The sequence below is a fragment of the Panthera leo genome, chromosome A1 (assembly GCF_018350215.1).
Source record: "Panthera leo isolate Ple1 chromosome A1, P.leo_Ple1_pat1.1, whole genome shotgun sequence".
In the NCBI taxonomy this organism is placed as follows: Eukaryota; Metazoa; Chordata; class Mammalia; order Carnivora; family Felidae; genus Panthera; species Panthera leo.
In genome coordinates this window covers 19,557,638-19,575,034 of record NC_056679.1, presented here as the reverse complement: position 1 = coordinate 19,575,034, position 17,397 = coordinate 19,557,638, and the positions used below count along the sequence as shown (strand labels likewise).

The window sequence follows — 17,397 nt, the reverse complement described above, 5'->3', positions numbered from 1 at the left end:
AATAGCAATATTTTAAAATACCTGGTACATGTCGTCCTTTTCTGTGAAACTCTCGAGATTCTCCTTTCTGGCCTGTAGCTTATAACAGAGCCCTCAGGCAAGCATCAGAGTGAAACAAAAGTTATCTATAGATTATAGAGACTTTAATGGTTAGGTTTTGTTTTTTTTTTTTTTTTTTACTGTGACAGATAATATCATAAGGGAGGAGAATAAAATTCTCTATTGAGATAGCCTACATAAGTGTTTCCCAAGAGTTTTGATCGTTATTTCCCCAGAGGGGAAAACATATTATAGACAATGAGAGCTCTGATTAATCTCCAGGGTCCTCCCATAAAATATGCAACTTTAGAAATACTTACATATTAATAACATCTTATCTATACTGACTTGACCTAGGGAAGACTGAGCATCTCTTGTGATCTGACAACTCGTCCCATGAAACTCTTAAAATAGCAACACAGCAAACGAATACAGTTATTTATAGCATCTCTCTTTTTATGAGGCAAAGGAACACATCTTTACAATTCTCAAGGATCCCTCCAGGAAATCTCAAAGATAGCTGTAGGTATAAAAAGTATCCCAAATTTTTTATTTTATTTTTTCAAAAGACAGGGTACAGTCTGGGAAGGCAAAATCAAAAGAGTTGTCAGAGATGTTTCTGGGACTTTAACCAAGTCAACATAAAGCTCTGAAAATAATTGTGGTGACACACAAAATCTTTGCTAGCTAGGCAGATTCTATAGAAGGTAAAAAATATCCTTTTGCATTGTAGTCAAAGGCATTAATCAGTAAGGCAAGGAAGCAGGCCATCAAAACTGAGGGAACTACGCCAAGATTTTAATGCATTTTATTGCTCTTTTTTCAGACTCGAGTATTATAAACCAAAGCAAATAAAATTCACGTTCCAAGTTTTATCCTTCATTTTTCTTTCTCATATTCTGGAACAAATTTATACTTTACTTTAGAACTGCCTTATTCATCCATATTCTCTCAAAAATGTACAATGGAGTTTTCCAGAGGCTGCATGACGAGTGGCATCAGAATAAATGCAGAAAGAGATGGTTATCTGGCTCGCTCCTGTGAAGCCACATACTATTTAGAAAGAATGGCAGAAATGTTCAACAGTGCCATTTTTGTCATCAAAATTTGTCACTTTGGGAAGTACAGTTAATTTTCATCAAATATATGTGATTTATATTAAGATGGAATGGATTCGTTGCTAATTCCAAATGAATCGATATTTTTTTTAATTCTCAATTCTGATTTCAAATACAATAAATATTGATAGTTATCACTTATTTAAACCAAAGCTCTTTGGTGTCCTCAAATAAGTTTTAAGAGTGCAAAGGGGTCCTGAGACAAAAAAGTTCGAGAACCATTGCTTTAAGACAAAACCGTTCTGTTTTCTCTTTGAAAAACCAAAGCCCACACATCGTCATATCTTGTTTCCATTACTGCCCCTCGCATAGTCCATCCATAAACCATCCATTTTAATTATAATAATTAACCAAAGTAACTAGTGTATATCTCCTAGAGAAAATTGGGAGGAGGGAGGATGTGGGTAATTGAAAGCTGTCACATACAAGCATCCGAGCAGACCAGCAAAGCTCAGGAGCGCACACCACAGAAATTTCTCTTGCAACATATGCCACTTTTATGTCTCCTTACGGTGGCACACGTGGACGTGTTCATTGGTGACTCACCTAAGTTGCAGCCTGTCTAGGATGTACAAAATAAAAAGGAAGTATATATAAGCTTAATACTATGCTTTGTAATCAAAGTTTCAGTATTCTGACTTACTTGGAAATTATCTAAGTGGGTATCTAGTGATTGTTTATCAATTAGTTCAACCTAATAGTAATCCATTTTAAGTTACCTAAAGATCTTAGGGATTATCTGTAAGTTGATGTGCCATAACACATAATTGCTAGTTATAGAGAAACTTTATCAAAACAATTAATTCAGTTGAGTTCAACACGAATTTATATTTTTAATAGTCTTAAGCATTATATAGGCATCATATTCGCTTGTTTGACCACTTATCCTATATACACTTATAAGAAATCAACCCCATTAAAATAAGTTGTACACTTGTGTTATACTTAACACTGATAAATAAGAAAAGGACTAGCTGTGTTTTAAAATGTAACCATACTAGTCTCATATGCCAAAGAATTAGCCTCAATTCTCTGAACTTAGGTTCTTAAAATGTTATTGAGTTAGTATTTTGTGTAAAATAATTTTTAAGTCTAGTAAACTTAAAGTTTTAGAGGCTCAATTTCCTTTTTTTCTGTTAAATTTAGGAAGAATGAATTTCTATAAACATTTGTTTCTCTTTATAAGCCGAATAGAACAAGTTCTTATAATTTAAGAAGTACTATAATCTAAAAAGAAGAGAAATTAAAACAAGAAAAAAGAAATAATACTGTAATCTAAGTTATTGACACCCTCTGGAAATACAATAATACTCCATATACGAGAGGGACAGGCCTTACTGAAGTGTAGACGCAGACACACGGGGCTTTAACAGCATCTGTTCCACAACTTCAGCTGCAGGGCAAAAGGAAACACGAAAGCACACAAAAAAAAACCCAGTCCAGATTTCAAGGAGTTGTTCTCCTTCCCAGTGGGCACAGAATCCTTAATTGATTTGAGCTCAAAATAGAAACATAATCAGAAACAACCAAGAAGCCAGTTTCCTATTCCCTCACCCAATGGAGAATAATGTATATAACTTTTTGTTAGTGATGCTCAAATTGTCAGACCACGGAACTGGTCTTGGCTTTCCCCAAGAAGGAATAATTCATCAGCCATGTATGAACTAGAAAGAAAAATAAAACACAAAATGAGTAGAGAGGAAATGAAAACTAGAGAAAATAGAGAGTCAGCAAAACTCAAGTCTATTGCTGCTTTGGTTTCACTCTGGAAGCCAAGAAATGGCACCCTTTGGCTTAAGCCACCATGATGTGCCTCACACCTCAGGCAACATGGTTTACCTGGATCTGGCAGGAATGCAGTGGGCATTCCGATGAATGACCTCCAGTGCTCTTAAAGGATACTTTTGGGGGGGTGCCTGGGTGACTTAGTCGGTTATGCATCCAACTCCGGCTTGGGTCATGATCTCACAGTTCACGAGTTCACGCCCTACACTGGGCTCTCTGCTGGGAGCCTGGGGCCTGCTTCAGATTCTGTGTCTCCCTCTCTCTCTGCCCCTCCCACACTTGCACTCTATGTCTCTCTCCTTCAAAAATCAACATTAAAAAAAGGATGCTTTTCTTATAAAAGGTAAAATCAGGGGCACCTGGGTAGCTCAGTCGGTTGAACATCCAACTCTTGATGTCAGCTCAGGTTGTGATCCCAGGGTGGTGGGATTGAGCCCTGTGTCCAGCTCCACACTGAGCGTGGAGCCTACTGAAGATTCTCTCTCTCTCTCTCTCTCTCTCTCTCTCCCTCCCTCCCTCCCTCCCTCCCTCTCTCTCTCCCTCTGTCCTTCTCCCTGCCTCACGCACTCTCTAAAGTAAAATTTTTTTTTAAAGGTAAAATCATGACTTTAGAACAAATACAGCACAAACATGTGCCACAGATTTTATATATAATAAATCAATTAAGGAAAGGGATAGTACTATCTTACACTGAGTTCAACAATCAGCTTTTTTTCCTTTAAGTGTTGGTAACTGACAAAAACTCTGTCTTCCTGGGCCTCAGCATCTTAAACATTTTGATTCCATCTGATTTCTAAGACTTGTGCTTGGGGCTCAAGGGTGAGCATGCGCATTGATTGACTTTGCTGGGCTTCCTGCCTTTAGGGCTTTCATTTGCTCTCCAGAACTGTCACTGACTTTTGCTTTCTTTTGCAGTGACAAAGTCCAGGCCCTTTCCTATGCGCAGCACACACGGCAGCTCATCTCTTGCGGTGGTGATGGTGGGATTGTGGTCTGGAACATGGACGTGGAGAGGCAGGAGGTACGTGTCACAGCAGGTCACGGGACCACTCCATGGCCGCTGGGCTGGACTGTGCGGTTCTGGGTCTGCCGAGGAATGCCTCAGCCTCCCCTTCTGCTCATTTCTGCTCTATTTTATGATTAAACTGTGAAATAAGACATGTTATGTCAGAGAATAAAAAATTTTCGGGGGCGTCTAGGTGGCTCAGTCGGTTGAGTGTCCGACTTCGGCTCAGGTCGTGATCTCACGGTTTGTGGGTTCACGCCCTGTGTCGGGCTCTGTGCTGACAGCTCAGAGCCTGGAGCCTGCTTCGGACTCTGTGTCTCCCTCTCTCTCTGCCCCTTCCCCACTTAGGTTCTGTCTCTCTCTGTCTCTCAAAACCAAACAAACATTAAAAAAATTTTTTCCGTACAAAAGGAAATTCCATTTTTTGTACCCCTCACAAATTGGCATGTAACATTCATGCAAGAGAGATTTCATAAGAATTTCGACCGAGACTAAGCTGTTCAGACTTTGAATCTGTTGCTCCATTCATAACCAAAGTTCAGGTGGGAAAAGGGAACCATCTATTTTCAGGCGATTACTCCCTAAAGTGCCCTAGGAGCATAGAAAACTCATGTGCTTTATGTTAGAGAACGGTGGCTAACGTGTGAGAAATGGTACTTGATGAAGTCAGAGTCTTTTTAGTTTGATATTAGTAGAAATATCATAAATAACTATTTTTGTGCTTTTAACCATTCTCCAGATATAAATATATACTTTGTCATTTTTAAGCATACATTTAAGTTTTATCATAGAATTCTTTCTTTATGAGTTTTCTTTTTTCATCTTTGAGCATCTTAACAACTGATCTGTTTACTGAATATCCCCTTTGACAAGGACTTTGAAGTTAACCATTTTCTCATTTCCCTAGAATTACACGGGGTGAACTTTCCCTCTGACAGTGTATATTCTTCTAATTTATTTCTTTGCAGGGTGCAAGACTTAGAAAAGCAACACTTTAAAAAGACAAAAGCAATTTCCCAACTTCTTTCCACGCCCTCACCCCAATCTCATTTCAAGAGAGTAGTTGCTATTATCCACAATGTAATGCCTTTCAAATGCCAGTAATTAAATGCTTAAGAAGATTAAAGCCTGACTTGCCCAAACCATAAATCCATGGGAGTTCTATTAGTAACTAATTAAAATGATCATTACGCTTTGGAAGTGGGGAATTGTAGAATATGGCTTTTGAAAGCACCGCTTGGCCCCTTCAGTGTAACAGCAGGGAAATCGGTGCAGTATGCGGTGACCACGCCAGCCAGGCCGTCCATGTGGCTGTGGATTCTGTGCTGTAGCCTGCTTTGGGTGAGGGACGGTCACACCTAGTCTGTCCTGACTTCTTCCCAGGCCTAACTGACCACACCAGGAGAGGGGGAGCCACCGGGCTCTTTTCCCTCAGTGCATGCAGCCTCCACCCTTGATGGACAGAGGCCCCAAAGAGGATAATGATGTGGTTTCCAGAGATGAAACCAGGTGGTTGATGGGCTGTCCTTTGAGTCATCTTGCTTAAGTTACACCCTTTGACATGCGGATATAGGGGCACTTGGTACTTGCTGACTGTTGAATCTTCTTCTTTGAGTGATAGTTCCAGCCAGTTTTTGCAAGGGTCATCTTTTAGAAATGTAAAGACCTGAGATGTATCTGTGGAGCTTCTGGGTCCTGGCAAGTGCTATGCAGGGTGCTTAACTCAGGAGGCTGGAGACTTGTAAGGAAGCAGTCCCTGTGCTGGCTGACTTTCTGGAAGAAAAGACATGTGGGTCTTTTCTGTTATTAAATGGTATGAAGGATTCGATCGTAGTTGCTGCAAGATAGAACATTAGTGCCGGGTATTAAGGAAGGGGCGTTACCATTGTTGGCTTTCTCAGCAGAGAGTTTGTGCAAGGACATGGCGCTGAAATGAAAGATTGATGGGGCCCTGATGTGCTCCGACCAGAACAGGAAACACCACAGGTAAAGACCAGGTGAACAAGAGAAGCCACCCTATGCTTGTGAGCAGTAGAAGCAGTCAGAGGTGATTGGCGTTGGGGAGCAGAGGGAGACCGAGTGGCTGAGCACGCATCGAGTTGACATCTCATAGGCTAAACCTGTGTTTCTCTTGTTCGTGAAACCTGTTTTGTCAAGAATCGTTATCATTTTTTTTTTTTTTTTAATTTTTTTTTTTCAACGTTTTTTATTTATTTTTGGGACAGAGAGAGACAGAGCATGAACGGGGGAGGGGCAGAGAGAGAGGGAGACACAGAATCGGAAACAGGCTCCAGGCTCTGAGCTGTCAGCACAGAGCCCGACGCGGGGCTCGAACTCACGGACCGTGAGATCGTGACCTGGCTGAAGTCGGACGCTTAACCGACTGCGCCACCCAGGCGCCCCTATCATTTTTTAGACGTATATACAATGCATGTTCTTTGTAGAAAAATCACAGAGTACTCATTAACAAATAGAAAACATGTCACCCATCCCAGAAATATCACCCGTAACATGTTGGCAAAAGTCCTTCCTTATAGTTTGCTCTGCAAATACACATGTACAAGCATTGCGGGGGGCGGGGGGTGGATAAAAAATGGAATCATACCACACATGCTGATTTTGTTCCCTTTTCCTGATCCTCACTCCCATTTCCCCCTCATAGACACCCACTGTGACGCATTTGATACATGTCCTAAACCTCTATGCTTCCTTACAAAAGATGCAGTAGTGTGTGTATGTGACTCTTTTGTGAATTTTCCTGCATCATAAGTGTTTTGAAAAATCACAACATAGATAAGTCTTTCAGGGATAAAATGTTTCTGCCTGAAAACTTTGTATTACTTTGTCAAATCTGTCTTTAAACTGATTAGAGCATGCAAATTACAAAGCAAATCAAGGCTTACTTCCTAATAACTCTTTGGTTTTGCTAAAATAAATAAACCAAGAATTGGAACTCCTAAAATGTCATCTTTTTACTTTTCTTTTTTGAGAGCATGTGTATAGCTTTAGGTTCATTTCTGCTTGGAGATGGGAGAATAGGCTAACCCCCCAAATCTGTTCCGTAACAGGTCTTCTTTGGAAAAGGATTACATCAACAGACAAAAGCCTTTCCGAGCCTTGGCTATGCTGCTGTCCGTTGAATCTCGTAGAGAGAGGGGGCGGGCTGTTGTTTGCCACATTTCTGAAACTTGTTTGATCTCAGGCTTCTTTTATATAGTAAGTGGCCTCGAGTCACATTGGAGTTTCCTGGAATTCACTTTTGAGAAACCCTGGAGTTGGATATATTTGTCCAGGTTCCTTGGGTTCAGTGATAGGTGGAAAGAGATCAGTCTCTCTGCCAAATGATGAAATGTACAGAGTTCAACATGGAACTCTAGAAACAGATGTAGAGTCACTATTTGCATAATCCGTAAAGATTTGCTAAGGAATAACTTTAAGCTTAATACATCTTTTAAACGCATCTGATATAGTTTCGAGTACTCGTGATGGGGTTGGGAAATAGCGAACAGAGGCGCAATAGTATGTGGTCCATGAGGCAAAGAGCAAAGCCTGCACCCTTGCTGGGCCCTGCCGTGAGCGGACGGTGGACATGCGGCTTCCCTGAGTACCCACTGAGGCCACATTGTATCCTTCCCACACAGGTAGCTGTGTGTATGTGTCATGTGCGGTTACACATAATTATATACAGCCAGAGCAGATATACGATCTGAGAATATGTGATAAAGTCACCGTGGCTCTCAGAACTCTGTGTGGTGTGGCCCCAGCCATCCCTGAATGCGCCTGAGCCCCAGCCCGTGCTGTTCCGCTCTCATGGTACCCCGCGTCGCCTTCTCAGGCCTTTGCACTTCCACTTATTTAAGTAATTGACATTCATAATATTTTCTTGTGTAGTCTTCCCTGATAAGTTATAAGCTCCATGATGACAGAGATTCTTTTAATTCACCACTACGTCCCCCAGGGCTCGACGCACAATAGGCATTCAGTGAATATTTTTTCGATGACTAACTGAGCAGTCATACCTCTGTTTCTTGTAAACACATCTTGATTCTGTAACTTTCATCGGTGTTAATCGTTCGTTGTCCTCACTGCTCCTCACTGTGTCCTGTTGCGTGCTTTATTTCACAAGACCCCTGAATGGTTGGACAGCGACTCCTGCCAAAAATGTGATCAGCCTTTCTTCTGGAACTTCAAGCAAATGTGGGACAGTAAGAAAATTGGCCTAAGACAGGTGGGTGATACAGATCCCTCATCAGAATGTAATAGAGCGGAAATAACTTCACCTGTGATCTTAGAAGAACCAGCACCCTGGGCAGAAGTTGGCGGGGACGGTGCGGGGGGCGGGGGGGTCAGTTATAACCCTGCAGCCACTTTGTGACTACACATTAATTTATTCCCTTATCGACTGCAGCTCATTCCTTCTGGGTTCAGTTTCTGTAGTGCCTTGTTCCAAGTAGTTAAGGGATGTTGATTTTAGAATTCTAGTGGCGTCTACCGAAATACGTCTTAAAATTAGAGGGGTCATGCTTAGCTCGTAGTGGTACCAAACCATGAAATTATGTAAGTGGTATTTATTTCTTCTTAATAATTTCACTTTCTCTCCTGCCATTTTAGTTTTCGTCATTTAGATCTACTCATAATAATAGAGCATTTTCAGTCTGATTCGAGGTTGGATTTGGTCCTCCCCAAGGAAATCAGTGTTAGTCACCCAGCCTGAGCATGGCCTGAGCATGAATTGGGCTTCACTCGTGTTCTCCCTCATCCAGCAGCATAATCTGTGGAGCTCCTACTAATGATGGCTGGGAAGGACCGAGAATGGGCGAAAGGGGGCTGTGGTAGGGGTGGGGGAAGGGGTGGGTGCGGTGGCACGAGCAGATGTCTTCCCAGCAGCTTTCCATTTGAATAAAGAGCCCCGAAGAGAACACGCCTGGTGTGTTCCTTCAGTTTCCTGGGGCGCTCTTGTTTAACATCCTCCCCCGAATGCTGTTGACCACGCCTGAGCCTGGTAAGGCAGAGGCGTGGGAGCCACAGCAAGCGTGCGCTCTCTCTCCCACCAGCACCACTGCCGCAAGTGTGGGAAGGCCGTCTGCGGCAAGTGCAGCTCCAAGCGCTCCTCCATCCCCCTGATGGGCTTCGAGTTTGAAGTGAGGGTCTGTGACAGCTGCCACGAGGCCATCACCGACGAAGAGTGAGTTCCAGCAATGCGCAGGGCTGTCAGGGTGAAGGAGAGAATGTGATCTGGGAAGCTGCCCTCGGCACCTCAGCCGTGACCAACGGTGTCCTCGTTCCTGCTGGTTCAGAATGGAGACCGTGGCGGGGCGCCTGGGTGGCTCAGTGGTTAAGTGTCCTTGTTTTGGCTCAGGTCATGACCTAACGGTTCATTGGATTGAGCCTCACTGCTTGGGATTCTCTCTCTCCCCCTCTCTCTCATGCTTACCCCCTCCTCCTCTCTAAATAAATAAGTAAACTTAAAAAAATTTACAGAATATAGACCATGGCAAGTGGGTAAAGCCCTCCTTCCTTCCAAGAGATACGTGTTCTCTTACGAGACAGGAAAAGGGAGTACACGTGAAGAATTCATGTCTTCTGTGCTTTTCTCCACCCCCAAGGACATGTGCACTGCAAACAGATGTTCTTCCAGCAAACCCTTCTGTCTGTTTATTTCCTTAAGGGTTGCTCAGGAGTGTAGGAGCCCAAGCTTCACTTTCTAGCCCAAGCTGGTATCTTTACAGGAGCTGAATCGGCTCACAGGCTCCAGAAGTTGGCGTCTTCTCCAAAATCGCTAAGCCACTTTACCTAAGAGGCCAGGACTGCCGGCCGTGCAGCTACTCAGTCTTGCTTGTTGGTCTTGCCCAATAACCTAGGACCTTAGGTTACTGCACGTCAGCGTTGGGGTGTGTACGTGGAGGGGCACATCTGTGTTACCCCTTGAATGCCGCTACTTCCAAAGTGCCCCAGGAGTAAACAGAATGCTTTGCAACATGTTCCCCTTATATAATGGATGACGGCACGCTCTCCTGAGGAACTTACCTGCCCGATTCTCCCCCACCTACTCCCGTACCTTGTCTACAGTGGAATCGTTTTAAGTATAAGATAGGTGTCTTGTAAGCGGCACGTAGATAGAAACACATTTAAAATGCACCGGAGGAAGTCAGCACTTAAAGGAAATTCTTGGCAATTAATAAACCAAAGCATTCTCTTACAGATAACCCTAATTTATGTGTTTTTTCCTTCTTATTTATCCATATCAAATATAAATTAAGATGCCCTTGCATCAATAAGCATTTATATTCATTGATTATTTTCCACTCATCATATGTGATGGAATTCATAAGAGAATTCTTTTCATTAGAGAGCTGCAAGAAACTTTAGAGATATTCTAAATTAATTCTTCATTTTATAGATAAAGACACAGACCCAGATAGCCTAGGCAACAGCACATTGAACCTAAATCTTGAATTCCAAATATTTGAAAGTGACCGTTTTAGAATACTCAAGATCTGTGCTGCAGACTTAGCTACAGGTAACAGCCGTCTTCAGAGAGCCCACTGCAGAGTGGGCCCCCTTGAAACACGAGGAGAGGACAGCCGTCTCCTTCCCTATGTCCCTCCTTCCCCCTCCTCCCCATGTCACCATTTGTCCTGCCTCTTCTGCTTTGCCTCTAGACAACCTAGGCAGTTGACAAGCCTTCTTACCAAAAAAAAAAAAAAAAAAAAAAAGCACAGATGAAAAAATACAAAACAAATAATGATGTTTGTTGATAGGTTGTTTTACTGGTTAAAGAGTTAGAACACCATAGAAAAACTAAGAAGCCTGCAAGTTAACACCAGGAACACAAGGAAACAGATTGGGCAGCCCTTCAGTTAGAATGGTAATAGTATCTTAGGCTTTGTAACAGGTGTGCTTTTTGTTTTTAATAGGCACAGGTACCAGCAAGTTCTTCTGAGACTTAGCAAAAGCACTGAGGCGTTTGTTTTGAGATTTGTCAAAAGCATCAATAGAGATTTTCATAGGCTCTATCAGAGCAACAAGTAATCCGTAAGACTTTGGGAAATGTCATCATCTCTTTCCCATTCTGGAGAAGAGAAGAATCGTTGCACCTTAAGAAAAAAAATCATTAACAGGTTCCCAGGGACTAACAGTAGATATAAAGAGTAATTTTAAAGTGAGTAAGTCTTGGGGTGCCTGGCTGGCTCAGTCGGTAGAGCATGCAACTCTTGACCTAGGGGTTGTGAGTTGGGGCCCCATGTTGGGTACAGACTTTACTTAAAAATAAAATTAAAAAAAAATTTAAAAATAGGGGCACCTGTGTGGCTTATTTGGTTGAGCGTCCAACTTCAGCTCAGGTCATGATCTCGTGGTCCATGAGTTCGAGCCCTGCATTGGGCTCTGTGCTGACAGCTCAGAGCCTAGAGCCTGCTTTGGATTCTGTGTCTCCCTCTCTCTCTGCCCCTCCCCCTGCTTATAATCTGGCGCTCTCTCTCAAAAACAAATAAACATTAAAAAATAATAATAATAAATAATGTGAAGCAGTCTTAGCCATTTGGCTGCAAATTAGAGCTTAATGAGACCTTAAGTCTCTTTCATTCATGTGTCACTACTTTTCACTCTCGGAAACTTACTTTGCTCCTTCCAGACGTGCACCCACGGCTACCTTCCATGACAGTAAACATAACATTGTGCATGTGCATTTCGATGCAACCAGAGGATGGTTACTGACTTCTGGAACTGACAAGGTTATTAAGGTAGGATGCCATCTCATTTTAGAAGCTTTCCATCTTTGGCCCTGTGTAAATATACCGGAGCCCCAAGACTGTGTGAGGTCTGCTCACAAGGTTACTCTCAGCGGTGAGTGTTTTTGAGAACCCATTATGTGCCAGGCCCCATGCCAGGACACGGGCTTCACATACCAAAATCAGACGTGGCTCTTGGCTGCAGGCAGCGGGTAGCCTACTGGGGACGTACCCTGTCTTTTTGACGGTTACTAATAGGTCATGTGTTCAGCAGCCAAAAGAGTGATACAGGCAAGAATTACCTGAAGAATTCAGTGGAGGGGGATGGGGCTGCTGGAGATGGCTTCAGGAAGGTGGTGGGGTTTGAGCCGAGCATTGAAGGAAAGGAAGGACTCAGGTAAGCCAACAAGAAATAAACGAGATCTTTCCCCCGTGAGATCAATTAATCCAGAAGCATTCCTCCAGGGCCTCTCTGAGGACTGTGCTGGGCCGCCTGGCTTTGGTACTACAGCAGAGGCCCAGGACAGGAGGGGCCACAGCTGCGCCACCCCTGACAAACAGGCACAGGCTCGCCCGGCGCACCGGCCCACTCTGGGCCCTTCTTGGAGGCGGCCACAGGATGCGGTGGCTACAATAACCCCCTCCGAAGCCACCAGGCCTCTGTGACTTGGAGCAAGTTAGAAGTCAAGTCTGGGAGCCTTGGTTCCTTCATTTTTGAAAATGAGACATCTTAGAGGACCTTGAGAAGACTGAATGAGGGAAGATACAGAAAGGACACAGCACACCCCTGGCGCCCATTGGGTGCCTAACACACGTCTGTTCCCTTGCCCCTTAAGTCAATCCGATCTGCCTTATTCTCCACTGGCTGGACTGAAATTCCCCACAGCCACGGTTTTAAAGTTTACGTGAAACATTTTCATGGCAAAATACTACTTAATAGATTTAGAAAGCACGTTAGCATAGTTCCTAGCTGCTTGTCAGAACGTTCACTTGCATTCGATGGGGACTGTTTATCCTTCGCACAATTGAATTAATTCATCAGATGTTCTCTTTTCCTTTTCACAGTTGTGGGATATGACCCCAGTCGTGTCTTGATGACACTGCAGGCATCACAAAGATCGTACTTACTCAAGAAACGGTTGTTCTAATCCACATCATTACTGGAGCTGCAAGCGGACGTGTGAGAGTTCGAGAGAAACTGCAGAGCGGGGCTGAGCTGACGGGGTAGCAACGCGTACAGGGGTGAGCTCGTGAGTGAACGCTGGCGAGGGAGCCTTTCAACGCGTTCATACGATATAAAAGAAGATATTTTTTTAGCAAATGGTTTATACAGTCTGGCTGTGCTACATTGTTTTGAGCATACTGAAAACTCTGTGTGGGGTGTTTAATTTTTACATTTTCAACACTTCGTTTTGGTTGTTGCTTTGCGTGTTGGAGAAATGACGGAGGCATCTGTTCAGGGTATTTTTGGTCATTATAAAGTCGTTTCCATGTTTTCTTCACTTCCGGCACATATTCTGTGGTCAGCGGCTTTTTCTTCTGTTACCTACTCTCCGCTTCATCGGCTCTTTGCCAGTGTGTTTATATTTACGCTCTTTCTTCTCAGCGTTTCCGCTTTCACAGAAATCCTCTTCAACAGAGAGAGCTGGGAAACCATTCATGTGGGTTTTCCAGCCGACTTCTTGAATCACGTGAAGAGTTATCCCTTTGACACGTCTCACTCGCTCATGTTCTGAGTAGACGTGACCTTGTGCTTCTGCCTCCGTGTCTCCGTCTTTCCTACGTTACAAAAAGGCTGTGAGAAAGCTGCTCCCAACCACTGTCCCCACAGAGGTGGGTGATTGTAACTCAGAGCTTCAACTCGCAGTGCCTGGGTCATTTCTAATTCAGTTGGAGCTGTCTGAGCCCTTTCTGTTTTGGCTTTATTCACATAGCTCTTCCTCGCTCACAATATTCAAAACAAACACAACACAACGAAACAAAAACCCATGACCTTGGGTGGGGGGGAAGCATCTGTAAGATGTGTTTCTCCGCGCTGCACCTCTGAATTTGAATGTGTTCGTTACTGCGAGATCGTATCCTGCTCTACTCACCATCTGTATTCTCTTCCCCTTTAAAAACTAGATATTTAAAGATTTTGATCTTAATGTGTTTCAGAACACTGTGCACACTTTCGTACTAAACCTGTGTGATCTGAGACGTAAAAGGTACCCAGTCGTACAGCTCATACTGTGTTCCGATTGGGAATGTTAAAAATTTTTTAAAAAGTGGGTGGGGAGCTTAGAAAATGAACCTGAAGAGCTCTCAGTTGAAGGGAATCCAGACAGACTTGATGAAGTGAAATACTCTTACGTGTAGTGACTCACCTCAGGCCATTGAAGTCCCTTTTAGGAATCTTATTTTCACCTGTAAAGCCAGACTGCGTTAGCAGCAGGCATGCACGATGAGCCTGCCCCATTGTGCGCGCTTTACATGTACCGCTTTGTCACCCTCCCCTGGCAGGGGCGGCCGGGGATCACTAAGTCTCGAGATCGCCAGGTTAAATCAAGCCTCGCCGATAAACAGGCCAATGACTTGCCCTTCACTATCCATATTAGCTTGTGCATTCCTGATTTGACAGTTTTTTGGTGGTAGTATTTGAAGTGCTCCCGATTTTTCTTTCTCTTCGGGCTTTTCTTTCCAACCAGGAAAAGTACTACCAGCCTTACGTGGCTGCCGTACTCCCATTCTCTGAAGACCCCTGACACTGGCCCGTGTAGGACGCGGGGAGGGGGCTTCCTAGAGAGGGTCCGCTGCTGCAGCGCTGGGACGCAGGACCAGTGCGCACGCCCCGTGCAGCCAGAGTAACGGCGGCCATCACCCGAGACCTCAGACCGGATGAGCTCACGTGCCCAAACGCTAAGATTGCGTGTGCGCGTGCGCACGCCCACGGAAGCGGTTACCACCGGTCACATCACTGTCCCCTTCCACATGACCCTTGCTTACCATCAGTTGCCTGTTATAACTAATCCGAGTCTTTTCTGCATGATTGTGAGAGAGCTTTAAAAAGGGAATTCAAATATTCAAATATCTATATTATAGTCTACTACTAGAACTTGGAGCTGCTTACTGAGTTGCACGTGATAGAGAACCATGTGTTGGAAATGAGTAATAGAAATTAATCTGTTTTCCCTTCCTGGGTTTTGGAGCGTGGCCTGTATACGGAGAGGGAGAAGCGTTAGGGAAGCGGTAGACCAGTGCCCCTCACGCCTGACGTGGATGTGAGCTAGGTCTAGACGAGCTCACACCCCACCGGGGAAGCTGCCTGCCCCTATGGGGTCACGAGTGTACGCCGCGGTCGCCCTGGTCCGTGACCCTGCACTTCACTGCAGCCACCTCCCTCCCAGCACGGCGGGACCCCAGCCCTCAGAGCCACTCGGAGGTCGAAACCACTCGACACCCCACCGATGAGAGTCGCGATCGGAAACCACAGATGTATCATGGCATCCGCTGCTCCGCCTTTTCCTTTTTCCTCGTCTGTGTGGGTGCTTGAATTTGGTGAGAAGTGCTTAGCAAACCAGCTGTGCGTGTTTGTGATACTGTGAATTCTTTGAGTTTTACATTGAGTGCCTCCGCCATTTTTGTAACTCATGGAGAGAGAGACGCGGGTGGTGCGTGTCTTCCAAGCATTTTGTGGCTGGAGGCTTCACCCATTAGGAGTGAAGGCTGGCACCAGCACTTGGCTCTGCTCCTGTCCAGGTTAACTGTCATAGTTCTTGTTTTGCCCTATTGGAATTGCACTTTACATATGTTTTTGCTCTGTTACTTGACCAGTTCCGGCAAGTGATGCCTTACCTGAAACTGGCAAAACTGCACACATGTCATGCACAGACTTATTCTTCGTTTGGTAGGATAAAACCAATCACCTGCTCTCAGTTTCTCCAAAGAGATGTTACTGGAACCTCTAGCTGCCTGGGTTTGTGTCCACAGTAGCAAAAGTCGTTTTAAATTAAGCACTTGGAATTGCATGTCTTTTTATATGCGGTCAGTCAACGGCCTGTTTCTCATTTGGTTGTTTGAATTATTCAAGGAATCATAAAATCACAAAACTGGAAGGGATCTTCAGAGATCTAGAATGTTCCAAGCAGAAAACATGTAGTCACACCAGGCAGTTGGATACAGCTGAGGTGTAAACAAGAGAACCTAAAAGAAGAGTTTTTGAGGAACAGTTGCTTTTGGACCTTAACTAGTAATGGCATGACCAGGAGGAGTGACTTCCAAGCAGCTCTTGGGAACCAGATTTGATGCTCTCATAGGGGAACCTGACACTTCTTTTGGCTCCAGCCTTGTTTACGAGTGGGTGGGTACTGCTCAATGAGGCAACTATTGCTGGTCTTGATCAGAATAAACTCATTCTGGCGCTCTTCTCCATGGACCACCCCAGCAGCCAAATCCAAGTGGAAATCCGAGGGTGTTGAAAATTCATCTTCCCTTTTGTCTGAAGGCTAGCCTTGAGTCAGTCAGTCTTAGGGAACGTGATCACCTTTTCATGGTTTGGGATTCATTTTTTTTTTTAATGTTTATTTATCTTTGAGAGAAAGAGACAGAGTGCAAGTGGGAGAGGGACAGAGAGACAGACACACAGAATCCGAAGCAGGCTCCAGGCTCTGAGCTGTCAGTCAGCACACAGCCGGACATGGGCCTCGAACTCATGAACTACGACATCATGACCTGAGCCCAACCGACTGAGCCACCCAGGTGCCCCAGATTCATTTTTAAAAAGCATAATTTATTTTTGCTTAAAAATCAATTTTTAAAGCCTGGATTTTGACTTTTAAGTAAAGGGAGAGCTCTAAACTGTGTACCAAAGTTACTGGCCACAAATATTCATTAAATGAGATTCCTTTGCTTTGGCCTTTTCATTGTTTAATTGTATGTAAGCGATCTCCTTCACTAAGATACATATTTTAAAGTAAAAGCACTTTGCCCAAACAGTCTTCTTTTTCTCTCCTTTAAAATAATGGTAAATTTTGGGGCGCCTGCGTGGCTCAGTCGGTTACGCATCCGACCTCGGCTCAGGTCATGATCTCACGGCTCATGGGTTCGAGCCGCAAGTCAGGCTCTGTGCTGACAGCTCAGAGCCTGGAGCCTGCTTCGGATTCTGTGTCTCTCTCTGTGCCCCTTCACTGCTTGTGCTCTGTGTCTCTCTCAAAAATAAACATTAAAAAATTTTTTTAAATAAAAATAAATAAAATAATAGTAAATTTTAACTGAAAGTGGGTATCTAGCAAGTTGACTGGGAAGCACAGAGTTCTCTAGGTGCTCCTAGAGATCGTAGCCCACTTGAGCCATCTGTTGAGTGTCCACCACATACGAGGGCTTTGAACTAGGCCCTGGGGTGCTGGGGTCCACTTCCTGGCCTGGGCAGAGGCCACACGGGGAGCAGATGGGTCATTTCAGTCCCATGTAGTTCATTCAGTGAAAGGAGCATGCTTGAGGTCCCCCCCGGGGAGTTCTGCGCAGGGTGCCCCTCCCCCAGCAGAAAGGGTTTCTGAGCCGGTTAAAGGTGGAGGTGGGGTTAGTGGAGTCGGGAAGGGACCTGTAGGCTGCAGAGACAGAAACAAATGCCTACGATCTGGCATCAGCCTGGTACGCAGAGGCCACAAGTGGTTTGGAGTCGCCGGAGAATAATCGCGGGCTCAAGCGGCAGTCCTGGGGCCCGAGCTCTTGTCATTACGGG

At 44.4% G+C, this 17,397-nt stretch overlaps 1 protein-coding gene across 7 annotated transcripts in view; it reads left to right on the top strand.

The window, feature by feature from the left end:
* WDFY2 (WD repeat and FYVE domain containing 2) overlaps positions 1 to 16,287 on the top strand; it is a 178,886-nt gene extending 162,599 nt beyond the window's left edge. For all 7 annotated transcript variants that reach the window (XM_042908923.1, XM_042908724.1, XM_042908787.1 and 4 more), the window contains 5 exons: positions 3,858 to 3,963; positions 8,075 to 8,176; positions 9,003 to 9,133; positions 11,582 to 11,690; positions 12,744 to 16,287. In XM_042908923.1, the coding sequence (XP_042764857.1) occupies positions 3,858 to 3,963; positions 8,075 to 8,176; positions 9,003 to 9,133; positions 11,582 to 11,690; positions 12,744 to 12,773 (478 nt within the window). In that variant the 3' untranslated portion in view covers positions 12,774 to 16,287. The remainder of the gene's footprint in view (positions 1 to 3,857; positions 3,964 to 8,074; positions 8,177 to 9,002; positions 9,134 to 11,581; positions 11,691 to 12,743) is intronic.
* Positions 16,288 to 17,397: the final 1,110 nt, after the last annotated feature.